The sequence below is a fragment of the Epinephelus moara genome, chromosome 23, assembly GCF_006386435.1.
Source record: "Epinephelus moara isolate mb chromosome 23, YSFRI_EMoa_1.0, whole genome shotgun sequence".
Taxonomy (NCBI): domain Eukaryota; kingdom Metazoa; phylum Chordata; class Actinopteri; order Perciformes; family Serranidae; genus Epinephelus; species Epinephelus moara.
Window position 1 is genome coordinate 15,104,345 of NC_065528.1, and position 20,965 is coordinate 15,125,309.

Below are 20,965 nucleotides of genomic sequence, written 5' to 3' on the forward strand. Positions count from 1 at the left end.
AACATATTTTCTCAATCACTTTCTTACTGTGGGTGATGGATCACACATGACCACAAAATAATCTGACAAACACGTTTGATTATTTCACAACAGATTTTTTGTATTTCCTTGTTTTCTCTGTCCTTCTCTGCTAAGCTGGAAATGGGTGATGTCATAAACTTTCATGCAACAATCAGGATTAAACATTCAGACAATCAGAATGTGATGAAAGCTTTTGGGTTGTTTTGTTGTTTTTACTGGCCTGACTGTTCAATTTTAAATCTAATTTATTTCAGCTTTGCTTTCAATTAATTGCATAGAGAAATGGTTTCAACAGGGATGATGCCTTTGAAGGGACTCCCCATTGTTCCCACAGCCCCAGATTCTGAAGCCCCGTTAGTCTGAAAAATGTCTCACTGGACCAAAAACCCATTTCTCCAACAGCCCGTTATCCCAAAAACAAACACTCACTCCTCCGAAGTCTCATTCCTTAGAAAATACAGACTCTGTGGTTGAACAACCCAATCACCAAAAAAGAGCATTGTACATTTTTGTAATTCAAAGATACGTGAATGATATGTTGACAACATGAACGATATGTTCAAAACTTCACATTTCAACAATGCTGTGGCGACTCTGTGGTTAAGTTTAGGCCAGGGGTCGACAACCTTTACTATATTAAGAGCCATATTACTTATGGAACAGAGATTACTTATAAATAAGTAATCTTTCAAGAGCCACATAACATATTTGAGCCTTATAATGTAAGTAACACAGCCTATTGGGTCTTAATTAGCCTGTTAATATTATTAATTGGTCTAAATGAGCATCCATTGATATGTTTTACCATGAGGTAACTACTCCTAGTGGGCTATCTATAATAATTTGGTACTTTAACTTTGCAGCATTGGCAATGAAAGTAAACAAATCTGTCCACAAACGATTAAGTTTTCTATTTTACAGCAAACATTTTTTTCTATTTGGCAGCCATATCTAGCCTAGCTAGGGAGACTAAAGTTATGGTTAGAAAATGATGATCGTGTTTTGGCTTCTAACAGAATGGGCTCAGTGGCTGAAACGCCGCTGGGAAATGCTGGGAAGGGCTGGGAAGGGCTGGTAAAAAATACCCGTTATAAGTGGCTCAAACGCTGCTGGAAAACTGAAACTGGCTTCACTGAGCGTGTATTATTTGAGAACCAAGACTTCAGAGCAGTAGCTATTTTTGGAGGGGGATAATAGGCTGTTGGGCTTTTGGCCTCATAGGACCGTTTTTCTGAATTTACAGGGCTTTGGAATTTTGGGCCATCTGAACAATGGTATGGCACTACCTTAGACTGATTCAGCTCCCACTTGTTCAATAAAACTTTCCGTTGTAGTAGGTATTGCTCTCTCCTTGGGAGGTCCTTCTGAGCTGTGGTGTTCCCCAAGGATGTATTCTTGGCCCTTTTCACACATGAGTCACAAACACAGTTCTCTCTCATTGTTAGACTGACTACACCCAGATTTATGGCCTGTAACGTGACTTGCATCATTTAATTGTCTCATACTATTAGTGTTTGTTGTTGTCATGGTGCAAACTCCCAGTGGTAAAAAGTTAACTTGAGCACGCTTTAAAAAATTCAGCTCAAAGTGCATTGCAACTAGGAGAGGAAATAGAGAACAGATACAGTGAATTCTTTCACAACTCTCCCACACTTGTGCAGCATCGATACTTTCAAAGAACTTTTACCAGCTTGTTTGTTGAAAGAATTTAACAGTGGGAAAATTCAGCTCAACAAACATTGATTGTGTTGGGAAAAGGGCTGCGTTCAATGGTTCCCAGCTGTGTGTGTGTGTGTGTGTGTGTACGCCTACATTCGTGTTTGTGCACATATAGATAAGAGTAAAACACTGCCCATCGTACCCTCACAGTAAGGGTCCTTGTAAAAGAGTCACATTCATCACTACAGCCATTCACATCAAAGTACCCAGGCCTGGACAAAAGGCACAGAGAACACAAAGGACAGTGAACACCATAACTCCTACTACACTGTCACCATGAAAGACATGTGTTTTAACTCTGGGTTGGTGAGAAATCCCTGTAGAAATCTGTCCATTTTAACACATCTTTCTGTTTAATGAAATCATATTCTTGTGGTCTTGGATTCACAGCTATATGCACTATACAACCTATACAATGAGTACCCGAATCAGTGTCAGCTTATTTCTCTGCAATTGTACAGCAGGTAAATAAACCAAAGTCTGCAGCATGACTCATCTCGTTGTGTGCAATCCATTTATGATGAAAATCTCTTTGTGCCCTCTAGTCACTTTTCATTTTACCGCAATTTATCATCTCCAGTATGTCTGACAACCTGCCTAGCCAATATTGGACACAACCCACACAGCAGAAAATCCCCATAGGGATTTGTGAGGGCCTAAATATCATTTACACCACCTTGGTTTAAGTTCTTTCAGCACATGAGCCAGATGGAGAGGATTTCATCTTTAAGTGTTAGATCTGTTCTTCTTGGTGGGCTCTTTGTCATGTTATTAGCTGGCCATTTGGATTTTCAAAGACTTTTTGGGTGTACATATTGGGCTGTGAATCGCCTATCATATAACTAATAAGATTTCACAGCCACTGCTCATATTCTTGTGATATTCAATCTTTTTTTATCATCTACCAACACAAGAGATGAGCACACTGTCTTTCATATTGTAATAAGTTGTTTTGAGCTTACCAATGGCTTGTGCCAAAGCAATGACCACTTCCTGGCATGTGGTGAACTCTGTAACCCCGCACACGATGCGCTGCACTCCATCCACCCACACTTTCAGCTCCATGGCCTTCATTCAGAGGCCCTCATTCCTCCACACCACAAAGGGGTGCTAATAATGTTCAACTGTCCATCCTTAAAAGGAACGAAAAAACACAATGTTAGTGCAGTGAACTATGTTACACACTTGCATCAAAGACATAACTCTTACAACAAAAACCTTTACGCTGCACTGGAACTAAGATATCAACCATATCAAATTTAACGTGTCAACTGTGTGTTTAGAGTAGGCCTGGGAAATAGAGCCTTTGAATAATATAACAATATTTTTAGACTATGTCACGATACACAATATATATCTCAATATTTTTGAAATCTCCTCTAAACTTCTGACTATGAAACTACTATAATAAACAAAAGTACTGTTACAATAAAGTTAAATAAACTACTGTTACAATAAAGTTAAATAAAGTACTGTTACAATAAAGGAAAATCAAGTACTGTTTTAATGAAGTTAAATAAACTACAGTGACATAAAGTTAAATAAAGTACTCTTACAGTGTAGTTAAATAAAGTACTGTGACAATAAAGTTAAATGAAGTACTGTTTTAAAAAAGTAAAATAAAATACTGTTGCAATAAAGTAAAATAAAGTAGTTATAATGAAGTTAAATAAAGTACCGTGACAATAAAGTTAAATAAAATACTGTTTTAATAAAGTAAAGTACTGTTATAATGTAGTAAACTACTGTAACAATAAAGTTTAATAAACTACTGTTACAATGTAGTTAAATAAAGTACAGTTTTTAATAAAGTTAAATAAAGTACTGTTATAATGAAGTACTGTTATAATGAAGTTAAACAAAGTACAAATAATGAAGCTACAAAAAACTACTGGGACAATAAAGTTAAATACAGTACTATTACAATGTAGTTAAATAAACTACTGTGACAATTAAGTTAAATAAAGTACTGTTACCATAAAGTAAAATAAACTATTGTGACAATTAAGTTAAATAAAGTACTGTTAAAATAAAGTAAAATAAACTACTGTGACAATAAAGTAAAATAAAGTACTGTTATATTGAAGAAGAAAAAGAAGAAAGAAGAAAATTGAAACAGTCCTATTATAACAAAGTTAAAGCAGTGCTATAATCAAGTAAAATAAAGTATTGTCATTAAAAAAGTTTAAAAAAAAAGTACTCTTATAGTGAAATAAATCAAAGTGAAATCACTGGTGCTTTTATTCTGAAGCAGGAAATGGGCAGGGGAGTGCATGTGATGTATCATGTTTGTGAGTCCTATTTTTGTATTAGTTTCTGTGAGAAGAACAGAGCCATAGGAGAGAGTGAGAGAACCGAAATGCCAAAGTCTCATGCCATTGGCTTAAAAAAATGACATGAAAATGTATAGTCATTTCAAGTCTAATCGATACATGGCCCACCCCTAGTTTACAGCATGCCCCCTAGTGGTCAGTAAATGCCAGTTATAACTCATATTGTTTACTTTGGCCGTGGAATTTTGTAGAATAATAACAATCATGTTGCCACAAAATGATTTAGCTATAACTTGATATTCCCAGCCTTTTATTTCCAACCTCATGTTTTAATCAATAATTTCCAGCACTTCCCAGAATGACTTTACAACCACTTGACAACATGGTTACTACGACATGGAAGGAAAGAGCTAAAATCTTAAAAATATCAACCAAGCACCACATGATTGAGCAGCACGGCACCAGCTTCCTGTAAACGAACAACTTGCACCAATTTACAACACTTGTTTTTCTGAAGTAGTTTCCTGTAACACTGCTGATAAATTGCTTCAAGAGCACACTTGTGGTGCAGTGATTGTGACCGGCTAACAGGCCTCATCTAATATATTTTTCATTTGCCGGTGTCGGTGCAGGAAAGCTCACAGCGGTCGCATGCACGCAGAACGAGAGCCATTTTCAAACTGCTGACACAAGCACCTCAGCAGCGAGGCAGTCATTACGAACCTGGCAAGGCCACGACAGCGGGCCAGCGCAACAGAGCAGTGAAGGAGCTGGTGCCTAATGCTCAGACTATTGCAACCCCACTGGGCAGCAGCCCTGCTTTTTCCCAACGGGGTCATCAGCTCAGCTCTGATCCTTGACTTCCATATCACTTGAGGCCTCCCTTAACAATTTAGGTCGCCTTCCATCTTCATCACAGCTGGGATGGGACTCCCATCCCTCCTGCAATTTAACTACCAGTCCCCTTCAGGCCTTTTCCTACTGAGACTGCATTACATTGCACACTCCTCTGCACTGAGGGCATCTGGTAAGGGCAAGGCCTGCCTTCAGTGGGGAATGGGATGATTTGTAACAGCAGACAGATGCTGCAGGATGGGTCTGCTTCAGACACCTCTCACAGTCTAGTAAATGAGACTGTGCCCATGAACACAGCTCAGCTTAATGGGGCAAGAAAAAAGAGAAATTAGAGAAAAAAGGGGGAATGAAGGTGAAACAGTGGAGGGATGGATGGATAAGCAAAGCAAAGAAAGACGTTTGGGATTGCCATGAGAATGCGTGCAAACACTATCAGGCTGAAAAAGACATGGAACAATATTTATTTTGTTGGTGGATCAGGCAGGAAGTCAGGACAGGAAACATCATGCTTACTGTAAGATGATCTACTCACCAATAGGTCAGTTGAGTGAAACAATTCCTAATCTGAATGCACGGTTCATTGGAAAGGTTTGACCTGAACAGTGTCTGTGCGTTCCAATACCCACACTACCATACTATATAGTATGCCAGAAAAAGATTTAGTATGTCCCAGTACATAGTATGTCAAATGCAGAATGCCAAAAATACCAGGATGTTCTACTACATCCGGTCCGATTGTGCAGTATCCAAGCCTGCATGCTTTTCTGGCCATTCTGACCCACAATCCTCTGCACAGCAGATGTTTCATCATATTGACTGAGCCGCAAACAGATGAAAGCTGATTGACAGCTGTCGCAATGTCGAGTGACACGTATTCAAGTAACTGATGACCAGTCGAATAGTAATAATAGGAATATTGATTGTTCAAGTGAACGAAATAATCATCAAAAGGTGCGGTTACGTGATGGCTTCTCATTCTGAATGAAATAAATCTGAATGAAATCAGGGAGTTTTTCCATGTAGTTTACATGGGAAATATTCATTCCGAATGAGGGTTCACACGAGAGATCAGTTTAATCGCCTTTATTCGGGTCCGCGCAAGGTTTGGGGCAGGGAAGGTTTCTGATTGGATAGGGGGCGAGGCGGATGTTACGTGTTTACGTTTACCGGAAAAAAACGCTGTAATCCTCGCTCCGGATAACAAGATGCTTGACGGCGCCATTCTTAGTGCCTTTTTAGGGAGAAGGGAGGTAGAAGGTCGAAGAAAGGAGATAGAAGGCCATGCTGTGGCGAATGGAAACAGGTGAGTGCAACAAGTCCGACTGCTCTATCTCAGTCCATTGCTATGCGTGCTATATACGTCATCGCGCCAGAAGGGCAAGGAAACGGGCATGCGCAGAAGGACCGGAATAAACTTAAAGAGGAATGAGTGTATACAAGTGTGAGAAAGTCTTTCATTCGGAATTAGAAATGGAATATTCCAGCCCCTAACATCAGATTGAATTTTCAATCGCATTGGCCATTTTCATTCCGAATTAGGTGTTTACAAGATCACTTTTAATAGGAATGAACTTTCATTCTGAATGGAAAGGGAATTAAACTGTCCATGTAAACGCACTCAATACCACAAATAGGACATAACTATGAAAAATAACAATGACAGAGAACTGCAGATGTAATTTCACTGTCACAACTATGTTAGAATCTACAATCTGTGCTGTTATAACTTTAAAGTTAAACTACATACATCGCAAAGTAGCAACAGCAGAGCTCTCTGAGTCGATCTCCGTCTCTGGCGAACTCGGTGAGTGGCGTTTGTTTTATCCCCAAGGTAACAGATATAAAAGCAAGAGGGTCAAAGTTCAGGGCGTAATGTTATGAGACAGCAGTTTTCCTGATTGTGTGCATACTGCATGCAACAGTACGTATGTTTTAGGGCAGCTGCAGTACCTACTAAAAGTAAAAAAAAAAAAAAAATTAAAAAAAAGTATGCAGCTCAGAACGCACCCTATTTCTCAGCAAACTTGTTGCCGCAAAGTAGCAGTGTGTTGGATTTAGTGGCACCTAGTGGGGAGGATTGCAGTTTGCAACCAGCTGAAACCTCTCCTGTGTGCCAAGTGTGAACTCTTGGTTAGAATTCCTTTAGTGTTCATTGCTCAAGAGATTATAATCAGGGGCCGAGTTATCTGCGGAGGTCTCTTCATCTCCAAAACAAACAGACCTGTTGCTTTAAGCTGGAATAAACAGAAAAAAGCTGTTTGACGTTAAAAATCTAAGCGTTTCCTACACCGTTTGGCTCGTCCTGGAGGGACATTTAACTACAGTGGGCGACACAAAAACCCAAATGGCCCTATCTAGAACCAGTGCTCGGGTTGTCCGTTCTGGGCTACTGTAGAAACAGTGGACAAGGATTTGCTCCCTATGTAGACATAAACAGCTCATGATGAAGTAACAAAAACACAATAATTCTTATTTTCAGGTGATTATGCACTAAAGAAAACATTACCGCAATCCATTTCTGCCAATACATTCCCACAAATCCTTCACACTGGACCTTTAAATTTGCAGTCAGCAGCTTAACAAAAGGTCTCTGACATAACACACAATATCCTAGCAGATGATGTGATGACGCCTTTAAATTATCACAGCTGCTGCTGAAATGTTGTAATACGGTGTTTATTCAGTGACGGGTGATACTGAAGTCACACCAGGAGGAAGAGCCAGTGTTGACATGAGCTTGTAAATCTGCGCCCTCCCTCTATCTCTTTCTCACACATGGATAAACACACTCTACACAAACACACTCGCTACGTGCACATCTACACGAGAAGTCGAACTGAAGTCATTCGCTCCTCTGTGATACAATCATCATGAACGTATCATCGGAACAGAGACCAAAACAAGCGGCAGCAAACTCACTTGTGCTTCATTCAAGTCCAAATCAGTTGACAATGAGAGACTTTAAAAGCCTAGAAACTTAATTAAAACAATTTAAACCCCCCAAATTATCATTTTATATCATTTACTTACAATGTTGCATTGAATTTGTGAAGCAAACTTTGTGATTCCCCTATACCTCTGTGGTGAACAAAGAATTTTCACTTTTTTTATTCCTCATTCACTATGAAGGTATATCACTCTAAAAAAGATTCAAGGGTTAGTGGATAATGCTTAAAACAAAGATGTTTTTCAGCATTAAAAAAATTATGTTTGCTTCATTAATGTGTTTTAGTCAGTCAACTTATTTCAGCAAGTTCAGAAGTTCGCTGGGCGGGGGTAGCTGGTGAAGAACACGTACCAACTTACATGTGGATCTTTTTGGCCCGCGGACTGTTTGCATCGCATTAAGCTATAGTTTGGTCTTCACCTTCACCTGGACCGATTGTGGAACACAGACTTTTTATTAAGTGAAGCCAGTAATATGCTAGCTAGCCTAGCCCGTTAGCTGGTGCACTGAAGGCACTCACTGGGGCTTTGCTGCAGCTAACTCCTGGATGAACAGGATGGCCTTGAATGAGGTTTGTAATTCGAAAGACCTCTGGCCCAAACAACAATCTGTTTGAACAATGTCACCAAAGACCAATCCTCAGAGCAATGAGGAGATGGAGGAGATCATAACAAATAAAAACATTTTTTGACACTTTTGAGTAGGATTGAATTAAAATAATAAATACGAATAGCTTAAATAAAATAATTTGACCATTAAATGTCACCATAACTTTTAGATAAATATCAAGTTGGTTCAACTTGATTAAGCTTTTGGAGGTCAAAGCAAATCATGTTGGTTGTACTAAACTAATCAAGTTTGTCAGACTATTAAAGACTCACAGTCAGAGTTGGGTATAACACGTTACAAAGTAACGCGTTAGAGTACTTTGATTACTTTTTGCAGTAACAGTAACGAGTAACCTAACACGTTAGTTTGCTGTTTGAGTAATCAAATACTTGAGTACATTTTCAAATAAGCCATCAGTTACTTCCATTACTTTTAGAACGCTGGTCCTTCAGCTCCGAAACAGCAATGGCTGTCGTTTGGTTCTAATAACGGAGATAACGTTAAACCTATCAGTCTGAAAGAAGCCACGAAGCTTGTGGCTAACTACGTGGTAGAAGAAAGGCTGCTGTTGTCTACGGTGGAGTCTAAAACATTGCGCAGGATCCTTCAGTAAAATACCCATGACTCAAAAGATGGAGGAGGACTCGCTGACAGACAGGTCAGACTCAGGACTTGCATTATGCCTGGTACACACTACATGACTTTTCTGCCCGTTCTGTAAGTCACTATGTCACATTACACGATTGTGGAGTCATAAAATCGTGCCATGACTGGGCCGACAGACATGACACACTACACGATGGTACTCACCAATTATCCCTGGTTGTCTTTCACGATGTGTGTGATGTCATCGGGTTATTCTTGTCCTATTTTTATTACTTTCACTATTATTTGAGTCACTGTGTCTGTTCATGTGCCAGCCGACATGTTGCTGTAGTCACCTAAAAGCGTCAGCAGATGGCAGGAGCTTCATTTGAAGCACCGTATGCAAACATTTAAGCTACTGTATCCTCCACAACCAAGTTCCTACAAATGTTTCACAATAAAAGCCTATTTAGAAAATGTAGGGATTCTCTCAGCTGAGGTTATAAGGGGCTTTTAATTTGAAACAAATTCAGGAAGTGTTAAGTTTGAAATGACGGCGCGATGTGTTAACTTTATGTAGACAATGGGAGCAGATAAAAAGTAAATATATAAAGATACAGAGGGATTAATAAATAACGGACCGTCTATGATGTAGTTTGTTTCAAATGAAGTTGGGAGCCTCTGCAGTTGAGGTGAGTAAAAGCCCCGCCGCTATTTGTTAATGTTATTACTTTATGTCCGTCTCCATTATGAAGAAATAACATTGTTTGCTAGCTTGATGCTAATGACAGTACTCAGCGGGTTGACAAAGTGCCTCTGCTGTTTCACACCATCATTTCCCCCTTTTACTCTGTTGTGGTAACATCCCTAGAGGAAATATTAAAAACGCTGGGGTGTTGTTGTCATACAGTTGTCTACGGCAACAGATCGTTTTGTGTTTCTACTGGTCAAAGCCCCCTGTGGTCAATTGCCCAATAGGAAATGTAGAATTACTTTTCTCAGGGAGTAACGTTGGAAGTACTTTAAAAGTACTTGGGTTACTTTTCTTAGGGAGTAACTTTGTAAAGTAACTGGTTACTTTTCAAAAAAGTAATGCAGTAAAGTACTCTGATTACTTTTAAAGTAACCCTTACTCAACTCTGCTCACAGGATTGACTCAATAATGCCAGCGTTGGAAATACTTCTGAAGATAAATGCAAATTGTTTCCTTTTTAATTGAACCAGATTTGCATATTAAAAGAATACTTTACCCCCCAATAATTTGGGGGGTAAAGTATTCTTTTAATATGCAAATCTTCACACATAAATGGTGAAAGATTTAAGCATTATAACTACAATTATCACCTTGCGGTTGTATGCCTCCACAAACCAGTCAAGCTACAGGTACAGTTTATATCCATATCTGTCCAAATTCATATGTAGCCATGACAGCTCACAATGCTTTAAATGCTTCATACTCTTCTTCAACTTGACAGCACAGAAGATCAGTACAATCACATTACCTTGTCAAGATGATTAGAGTCACCAATTCAGCATCTGACCAAATGTCTCCCCTTCTGTTCCTGAGTTATAACTTTGAATACTTAAAGTTTTTGCAGAACATGTGTGAGGTCACAGTGACATTCGACCACCAAAATCTAATCAGCTCATCGTTGAGTCCAAGTGGATGTTTGTGCAACAGTTAAAGAAATTCCCTCAAGGACAATTTTGAGATATCACTTTCATGACAATGGGACGGACAAACCAGAAAAACCAGAAAACCCAGGCACATCTTGTCTCCAGCCATGGCTGTGAGCGCTGCAGAGGCACTGAAATAGTAAAAAAAGAGAGAGTCTGGCAGGGCAGGGTGCTGCATAAAGACTGCTTGCAGTGTCTCTTCAGGACTACAAGTCACCTTTTCCACCAAGGTAACAGTTATATTTAATGAAAAGATGATTCAGAGCCTTGGAGATACTTCTTGGCTACGAGCGCAGCATCAAACGTGACCATCAAACCTGGAAAACATGAAGTCAAAACTGATGTCACTAACACGTCTGCGAGTTGCTCTTTGTTAAACGTCCCATGCTCTCACTGGCCCTCTGACACAAACATCAGAACATATGCTGGTAGGTATCAGACGCAGCATACAGCGCCATAGGAGGAGGCAGCTGTGGACAAGCAGATGTTGTTTAGTCAAACTGAGCGGGCCTATAGTTTTTTAGATTTTGAGGGCTGAAATCTTGTGCCTGTGAGCTGAGCACGGATGTAAAAGCAAAGCAAAAGGAGAAAGAGCAAAAATAAATAAATAAAACCGGTAAAAAAAAACAAAAAAACACAGAAAGACACAATCTGACTACAAAAGCACCGTTTCCACAGAGCAGTGCGGTACAGTTCAGTTATGTATGTTTTTTTTCCGTTTCCAGTGTGAAAAGTTGTGGATGGTACCAATGGAACCGTTCTGTACCGTCCCCATTTTTGGTCCCCCCTCTGTTGGGGTACCCAGCACACAGATCTGGTACTAAAAGGTGGAGCTGTGAACACTGCAGTCTGTTGATTGGTCAATAGAGGACGGTCACTCTGCTCAGGGCTGAGGTGTGGCTGGTTTTGAGGCTCATGTAACCACTGTTTATACTGTGGAGAGTTTTATTAGTAAACTGTAACTATAGAATGAAAGGTTTTGCTAGCTCTCGCAGGAGTCTGAGAAAAAAATAACTTGGGCCGACTGCTGGCGACTTTTAAGATGGAACGCTTACTTGTAATGTTACTCAATGCATGAGTTGACAACGTAAATCCATCAACACACCTTAAATTTCAGTGTGAGAACTTTGACCATTCCATTCATCTTTATATGAAACACACTTTAGTAATGAGCATATTTTCAAGCATTTATATATATTGATTCAGAGCCGGTTATGTGAACTGCATATATTCTAATTCCAAAAAAAGCGTTGTGGAGCGTTGTTCCTGTGGGCTCCAGCAACACTACACCCCTGAGCTTGCCTGAGAAGGCATCAATGCACAAACCTGCTATTTTTAAATATCCCATGGAGAGAGACTCTCACTGCAGCCTGTTTTATTTTGTTCTGAAAATGTCAGCATGCAGCCTCGTTCTGTGGACGATAAACAAGGTGCAGACTTCCATCTGTGCCACCAGTAATGAGGAAATACAGTGAGTGCTGGACGGAGCAGTGAGTGACAACAACCCCGCCCACAATTTAGGGTACTGTTTGCGGTGGAAACACTAGGGTCTAGGTACCATGTCTGAAGGGATACTTTTGGTTCCAAAGGTACCATACCGAAAGTATTTGGTGGAAAGACGGCTGAAGAGATGCAAAGATAAGTGAAGAGACACAACATAACTACAAAAACAGGCAAAACAACCACAAAAAGATGTATAGTGACAACAAACAGAGACAAAACAACAACAAAAAAGACAGCAAAACCATCACAAAGTCTGTGTCTCTTGCTCCTACGGAGAAGAGGTGGTGGGGCCTTTGCATGTCTGTGCCCAGGGGCCTGCCTTGCTCATAATCCGCCCATGGAGCACACAGGATATAGGAGCTGTGACCTGGGAGAGTAAGGTCAGGGTATGTCAATGTCAACTTAATCGAATTCTCTGCACAACAACCTCCCCACTGCAGTCTGTTTCCTTGTGGAAACGAGCTTCGATTTTCTTTACCCTGCTAATAACTTCCAACACTTGAATCACTGACAGGCGCCTCAGCCACCCCCCCGTGGGTTCCTTCACCACAGCCGTTGCTGCTATTGTTCTGAATTTTCATCATGCTATTTCCATACTTTCTCTCCGTCTTTGATCTAAATCACAGTCACTTTGAAGCCCCCGCTGCCAGAGTGTGAATAAATAAATCATACGAGCTACATGGTGAGAGTACACAAATTAGTATGCTGCAACATGTGTGCTTCTATTTCTGTTCGGCTTCCCTGTAAATGTATACTCCTCATATTTAATGTGAGACTCGGCTACACAGTAAGTAAGCTCAGAACCTGTGGGAAAGGTGCTGTAGCTGCTGGAATTTCCTTTTCCATTAGTCACAGTTTAATAAACACACTGACTCAATTCTTCACATTCCAACTGCACACTGAAACCTTCACTTAGTCATCCATCCATAGAGAATCCAGGACGGTAGAGTTCACCCTCCTACAGCACCATCTAACAGACACTCACTACAGGTGGAGTTATCTTTATATAGCTTCTGCCCAGAATTAAATAGTATAATCAGTACGAGGCTGTGCATATTTTTGAAGCAGACATTTGCGGTTTTGGACAATTCTTGCTCCAGCCGTGTGGTTTCAGAGACGTGAAGAAGACTGTGTCGTCTGGGCCGTGAACCGTTGAGCTATACTTAGTCGTGACTTCAGTCTGCCTCCCCTGAAGTTTCATTCTCAGGATGCCACAAGAAGGCAGAGCCAGGGAGGGGACGCAGTGTGGCAAGTCAGTGTTTCTTATTTGTAGTGTAAACATGGATGGTAATTCACAAGACGGATCAACACGAAATACCACTGAAAGCCCCTTTAATACTCCCAAAATGAGCGTTTCATGACTGAAAAATGTCAAATAAAAGCTTTTAAGGGAGCAGTGTTTAGGATTTAGTGGCATCTAGCAGTGAGGACTGCAGATTGCAACCAGTTGAAACTTCTCCTGTGTGCCAAGCGTAAACTCCCAGTTAGAATTCCTTCAGTGTTCATTGTTCGGGAGGTTTTTATCGGGAGCCAAATTATCTGCAGAGGTTTCTTCCTTTCCAAAACTAATGGTACCTGTGACATAAACCACTAAAACGGAATACAGCAGTTTCACGTTTTTCTCTGACGCTGTTCGGCATGTCGCAGACAGGCGGTTAGTCTAGCACCTGCTAATGTGCGCTCACCTTTTTTCTCCGATAACTTAAGATCCAGACATTCAGGAGGTTTTTGATGGAAGCCGAATTATCCACAGAGGTGTTTTCCCCTCTAAAAGAAATGGACCCGGTGATTTAAACCAGTAAAAAAACACTGAACAAAGCAGTTTCATGTAAGGAATCACTGTTTTTCTAATGCTTTTCAGCTCATTGTGGAGCGGCTGCGAAGTGCAGAGGCTGACACGAGGCTGCCCTATCCAGAGCCAGTGTTTGGTTTGTCCGTTCTGGGCTACCGTAGAAACATGGCGGTGCAACATGGCAGACTCCATGGACGAGGACCTGCTCCCTATGTAGATATAAAACGACTCATTCTATAGTAACAAAAACAAGATTTTCAGAGGCAGTATTCACAAAGCTTCCCTTCAACAGAGAGTTGCTCCTATTGGCAAAATTAAAAAAACAACAACTTAGAATTGATGTTTTCTCAGAATTTCCCCTTAAAGTTAAGACTAGGTCCTTGTAAAGATAAAAGTTATTTACAAAGCATCTTTGCCCTTGAGAGAGAGCTTGTGTAATGTGTTAGGAGTGGAGGAAAGGACTTTTAAGAGGCTTAAGAGTTTCTGAAGCAGAGGAGAAAATGGTGGAAAGACAAGAGGTCGGAGAAATATTCTCCAAACACTGGATGAAAGTGAGAAAATTAAATGCTACAGATTAGAACCTGCAGGGATAATGTTTGTGGTCGATCTTATTTGAGAAGTGATCACAAGTCTAACATATTTGGCAACTGGAAAAATGCGACAGTGCAGCAGTGATGACTTGACTCTGTCTCAACCTTTCATCAGCATAGTGATCTCTAACAAAACACTTTCTCGTCTTCATATTGTGACGCAGTTCATTTCATTTCCACTGGGTGTCCACACATTGCGGCTCACAAAAGGGTGTGTCTGTGACAACCAATTACATTTGTTACAAGAATGCATCACACTAAGCAACAGGGTCAACCACACCTCCTCACTAAGGTAAAAGTTTCTGTCCTTTCCTTGCTACGAGTTGCTCCAAGACCTTTCCTAAATCACTCCTGAGCCAAGAGTCCTTGCTATAAATTTTTAGGCTAAATTAGGAGCTCTATGAGAGCATTCTCAGACACTAAAGGAAACATATTTATTATATTATATTCCATTTCCGCTTCTATATCCCTCCAAATCCTACACACCTGAGTCACAACAAGTCTGAGTCTGAGTTTAAATGCAAAATATCCACCAAAGAGTTCATTTCCTGCCTCGCTTCAGTCCAGTGCTCCCTCACTCAATCACTTAATAACACTTTAACAAACCCATTGATTAAGTTTGAACCCTCTGACCCCGGCTTCTCCAGCAGCCCGCAAACAAGAAGCAGAAAAATGTTGTCGTTGATTGCCATAAAATTAGGATTTCTGACATAATGAAATGCAATTAAACCTGCACATGTACATTCCAACAGCACAAGCCCAATGGACAACATTAGTGTCTACTTTAATTGTAGTTTCACTGTGAAAATATAGTTACTATTAAGGGACAACCTTGTAAGAAAAACAGTGTACTTAATGTCTTAATATCTGATTACTGGAATTTGAAATACACCACACTAATTGAGACACTTTTAGGTTGTATTTACCGAGGTTGAGTACATTTGTTTTCTATTGATGCTGTTTTGAAATTAGCACAGTTTTGTTGGTACAGAAATCACCCATCAACACACTTCTGAGACAAACTATATTTTTCGTACTTTACTAACACACCTGCAAATGTAATTTGAGTGACTTGTATCAAGAAGACGTGACGTTTTTAAGCACCAGCTGGAGTGAGCAGTTCGAAAACAACGATGATGCAATCAGGGGCCAATTTTTAAAGCAACAAGGAGGTCGAGGCAGCAGGAGGGGGGGGGGGGTGTGTGTGTGTGTGTGTGTGAGCCTGCATGGCTAGNGTGTGTGTGTGTGTGTGTGTGTGTGTGAGCCTGCATGGCTAGCGGCATGACTGGATGCAAACAATCCCTCACCATGGCGACCAAGCTCTGGCTTTGTCCGAGGCCTTACACAGATGACTGGATTGATTGGAGGGCACGGTATGGGAAAGTAGACCAAACAATCGCTAACAATTAAGAAGCAACCCGTGCTTTCCTGTCACTTCCTCTTTGTGTCCTCTGAATGTGGGCTGCAAGAAAACACTGAGGTGTGTGCTGCAGCGGGGTTCCTCAAACTCAGGATTAAAGTGGGGTGTTGCTGGAACGTCTCAGAAGTGGTCTGCTGGTGGAGAGTAGTTTCAACTGGAGTCGTTATATGGTTTGGTCAAAATACATCTCTGGCTACACAAGTCCTTTAAGTGAATAAACACACTCCTTATTTATTACACATAGGGTTGGGATCCGGATCCGGTTCTTTTTTGGAACCGGGTTCAAAGTTCCGGTTCCGGAACCGGTTCCGTCACATTTGGCGTAACGGTTCCTGCAAACGGTTCCTAGATTGTACAAAAAATAAATAAATAAATAAACCGTCACGTGCATTTCCATTAGAGTGCGGCACGGGCATATTTCTGTCCGAACCCGACCGAGCCCGACATTATCTAATCACTAAAGCACTGAGTTTGTGTCACATAGTTGTCATGGTTACAGGCTATTTAACAGGCTGGGCATGCGCCGGGTGCTCAGCGGAGAGAGACCTCCGTGTTTAAGACGGGAGCGGGCGACGGGAGCGGGCGACGGGAGCGGGCGACGGGAGGTCCGACGCTTCCAGCTAGGGGAGAGGGAGAAATAAAACAAAATAAGATAAAATAGGAAAAACCTGTCTCCCTCTTTTATTTAATTTTCAGCGTTTAATCAAGGCGGAGGCGGGCGGCGGGAGGTCCGCTTCCAGCGAGGGGAGCGGTAGAAACAAACAGCCAATGTGTGTCTGTGTGTGTTATGTTCAGGTGTTGTCACGTAAATAACAGTGCCCCAGCATGAATGCATATAAGTATTTTTTATTACATTGTTGTGGTTAATTTTAATAGTGTTACTAGAAATCAGAGAATCACTTTTTGTTGTTATATATTCTCAGGGAGATGATACAAGCTCTAAATCTGAAATACACACCACACACAAATGTGTATTTTCATCTAATTGTACTGTGCAACAGTTAGAATAAAGTTTTTGTATTTGTATGATTGCATTTGTGTTTATTATATACTTGTTTAAGTATAGCAAGTATAATGAATATAATGTAGGAATCGGTAAGAGGAATCGGTAAGGAATCGGACCGTTAAGAGGGAATCAGTAAGGAATCAGAATCGTTAAAATCCTAACGAGTCCCAACCCTAATTACACACAACTCTTACAGCAGTTTTTTTTGTACATACTACCAACTGAAACTTCTCCCAGTTAGAAATTTGTCTGTGTTAATTGTTCAGGAGTTTCTATAGGGAGCCAAATTTTCCGTAGAGGTAATTTCTTGGTTAATACACTGAGTGAAGTAGTTTAATGTTACAAATCAGAGGAGCCCTAACCAATCTCACTTCTCTTGCCATACCTAATACGTCCCCCTCCCTCTAAAATACACTATAAATTGGTGCATAAAAAATTCATCAAAATGCAGGAGATAAAGTGTTCAATGCTCAAAATTTCAGCCAGAAACAGCCCCAACAGTCACTATCGTCAACTCTGCCAAACTCCATTTAAATAAACAGTATTTTTATCTTCAAGTCAACTTCAACGAAATAAAGCTCACAGAAACCATCTTGGCTCATCTTTCCACAGTTTCAACAATCACCAACTCTGGTTTGGTTGAAAAAAAACCCTTTATTCATCTCGTTAGATATGAAAATATGCTGTCTCTAGACACGCTATAATTAGTGTTTATTTAGATGGAGTCTGGTGGATTTGGTCATGACAATTTCGGGGCTGTTTCTGGCTAAACAAAAAGGCTAATGGCGTTGTGTAACATTTGTTCTGCTCTAGTTGTGTCTCAAAACATGCATGGAATCCACTAAAAAATGCTAGTCTACTACAACACAGTGTTAATGGCTGTAGGATACTGATATTATGGTAGGTTAGGAGAATATCTTTAATAAAGACCACTGACTAAACTCCCAAACAATGACTAGACACCATCTGTATCTATGCAAGCAGCTCTGTGAGGTCGTATCACGGATGTATTAAGACAGTGGTTCCCAACTGGTAGGTCGCAGTCCAAAAGTGGGTGGCGGGTCCATTGTGAATGGACCGTATGTGACTCACAAACATGCCAAGTTTGTTCAACTTTATTTTGAATGTACAGTGAATTTTATTTTGAAGTGCCATTTCCTGCTGTAGAGTGAGTAAATAGTGGACGGCTACTTGACAGAGACAGCAAACTAGCTCGATGACATGGCCAAATGCAAGTGTGATGCTGAATATGTTAAACTGTGTGGACCTTGAACTAATGAGGAAGGAGAAATCTGGACCCTGTGGCTGGACCAGTTGGGAACCAATGTATTAAGAGACCTGGATACAACGTTGGAGGTGGGATCTTGTTCATTCTTATGAAAGTTGCTCAGTGGCTCATAAAGCAAAAAAACAAAAACAAATGATAGGCGCTGCATCCGAATCATTGGGCCCACAGAGCAAGCACACTAGAGACTTACTTCAGTCAAGCTGACGACTTCTGGTTTAGCACTCTGCTAACTTGAATGGGAATAAAATGATGTAATGTTGTGGCTCTTTAAGATTATCCAAATGTTATTGAACCAAATTGATTAAATCTTGATAGTAGAACAAGTCATTGTGCAGGGATTGTCAACGCTCAAAAAAAAAAAAAAAAAAAAAAGTATCAACTGATTTACAGGCGTTGCTTTCCTAATGTAAGTCCGTCGGAAAAAGTCTCTTGGAGGCCAGTGACATCGATGGACAGAACCAGAAGTTGTAATTCTGCTGTTTGGCCACTAAGAAAATTGGCTTCAAAGCCCAGTGCACACCATTGCAGGCCCAATGGTGTTTTGAGCTAAATGCTAACGTCATAATGCTAACATGATCACAATAACAGTGCGAACATGTTGATGTTTAGCATGTACGCTATAACGTTTACCGTGTTCACCATCTTAGTTTGGTGTGTTAGCATGCTAACAGTTGCTAATTAGCACTAAACACAAAGTACAGTAAACCAAAGGAGGCTATTGGACATGTCATAATTTTATACTTAAGACGATGCAAGATGAAAAGTAATCTACAGAGGAACGTTAATGGTTGTACAAAATTCCACGGAGAACCATCCAGCAGTTCAGATATTTCAGTCTGGACCAAAGTGGTGGATGAGCCACACTGAAATACCTGCTGAATGAGCATTTCTTGTGGCATGGCTCCATGGATGGTAAATATAAAAAGCTAATTAAATTAGGATTTGACCCGCATTCTCAGACACTTCTTGATGGAGTGTGGTGAGGGCTCAGCGGCCCTCGCAGTAATATGCTCATGACTTTGTGATGTTGAGTTGGCACACAGCCTGATACATTATACAGCAGTATCTCATCTTTCCCGTTTCTCTTCACCCTTCACACAGTATAGCAGCTATTGCTAGTCCATCCTGAAATCTGATAAAGCTATTAAACTGATTCAAATGTAAGACTGGACCAAAACTGACAGCTTTACAGCCTCTGCTTTTTCTTTTTTAATTTCCGACCTCTGCTTCAATCTCCCCATGAATGCTCTGCGAGATGCAGCTGTGTGCTGCTCAATGGAGACGCCTTTAAGAGATTACTTCCACATCGACTTTGTCAGCTGAGGAGAGTGAGGTGGCTGCAGGTTAAACAAAAGCTGGAACGGGCTGAGTGAAAAGATTCAGGGAGTAATCACACAGAACAGCTTTCCATTCAGGAACTGTCAGCCATTTATTCTGCGAGATGAAATGTAAGATTTCCCTGTAAACAAACAAGCGGTGGAGTTTTACATGGATGCAAAACACGCCATGACTGAAAACATCTTTACTGGAGGAGGGCAGGAGATTATCACTATTTCCACAACCATATGTGGAAGTTTAGTTTATCTCAGCATTATATTAATTGTATTTCCACAAGTGCTGGTAACGACCACCATATTGAAGTGACCAAACTGCCACCTTGCCGTCTCAAAAGTTAAAACTAATCAGCTTGGTGGAAACAATAAGCCTTTAACCCTGTAAGACTCAGAGCTTAGCTGACATGATGGTGGTGGGCGGGGGGAGTCTGGGCTGGATTTACACCGTAAAGTCTGTTAAATTAGGGTTTCTGCTTTAGAAGCACGTGTTTGCTGCTGAGGCAATATCAGCTAGGCCTACATGGAATGACATGTTTACGTTTAGATAACTATGTTTTATGAAATCAATAATTTGGATTATGAAAATGACTGATGGGTGAAGGAGACATAAGTAAAGGCTGTAAATGAAGCTTTGATGTTTAGCTTTCGGCTAAAAGGACACAAATGTACAGGATGCTTTGAGAAGAAGCTTTTGCACAGAGTTTATTTATTTATCCTAAAAAAAATAAATAGTTAAATAGTTTTGGTCCATTTAAAATGAAAATACAGTATCATTTATCATCATTTTTACTTCTATATTATTGAGATCTGAAACAATTTAGCAACCAGCAAATAACACAAAATTAACAGGCAACTTAATTGGCGGTAGTTGGTCATTCAAAGGGGCAACCAGAAGACCGATTTGATGCTAGTTAGCCGTTTAGCACATTAACAACACAATCCAGTGCTTAAACAACATAGGCTATTTACCGTGCACCAGTGAACAACAACACAAACCATCAGGAAAGTTTCTGCTAAAGAGCCCCATATCTAACGAAAAATAATCTTACCTTATGTAACATGTTAGTTTGGTCTCACTCCCTCCTGACTTTAGCTCTTTGTTTACTTGCCTCACTTCTGTTTCTCTAACAGAAGCTAACTGACCTGGGATTCCCACCCCTCACCTGTGATTGGATAAACAGCTTCCTGACGGACCGGCCACAGACAGTGAGGTTTGGGACCCTAACGTCCACCACTCGGACACTGAGCACAGGTTCGCTTCAGGGATGTGTGTTAAGCCCTTTCCTGTATGCCCTATACCAATACGACTGTGCCCCCCTACACCACTCTAACATCATCGTCAAATT

At 40.6% G+C, this 20,965-nt stretch overlaps 1 protein-coding gene across 2 annotated transcripts in view; it reads right to left on the minus strand.

Moving 5' to 3' along the window:
* The window catches only part of rassf8b (Ras association domain family member 8b), a 35,375-nt gene that overhangs the window by 10,851 nt on the left and 3,559 nt on the right, over positions 1-20,965 (minus strand). For both annotated transcript variants that reach the window (XM_050036643.1, XM_050036642.1), the window contains exon 2: positions 2,703-2,873. In XM_050036643.1, coding sequence (XP_049892600.1) covers positions 2,703-2,814 — 112 coding nt within the window. In that variant the 5' untranslated portion in view covers positions 2,815-2,873. The remainder of the gene's footprint in view (positions 1-2,702; positions 2,874-20,965) is intronic.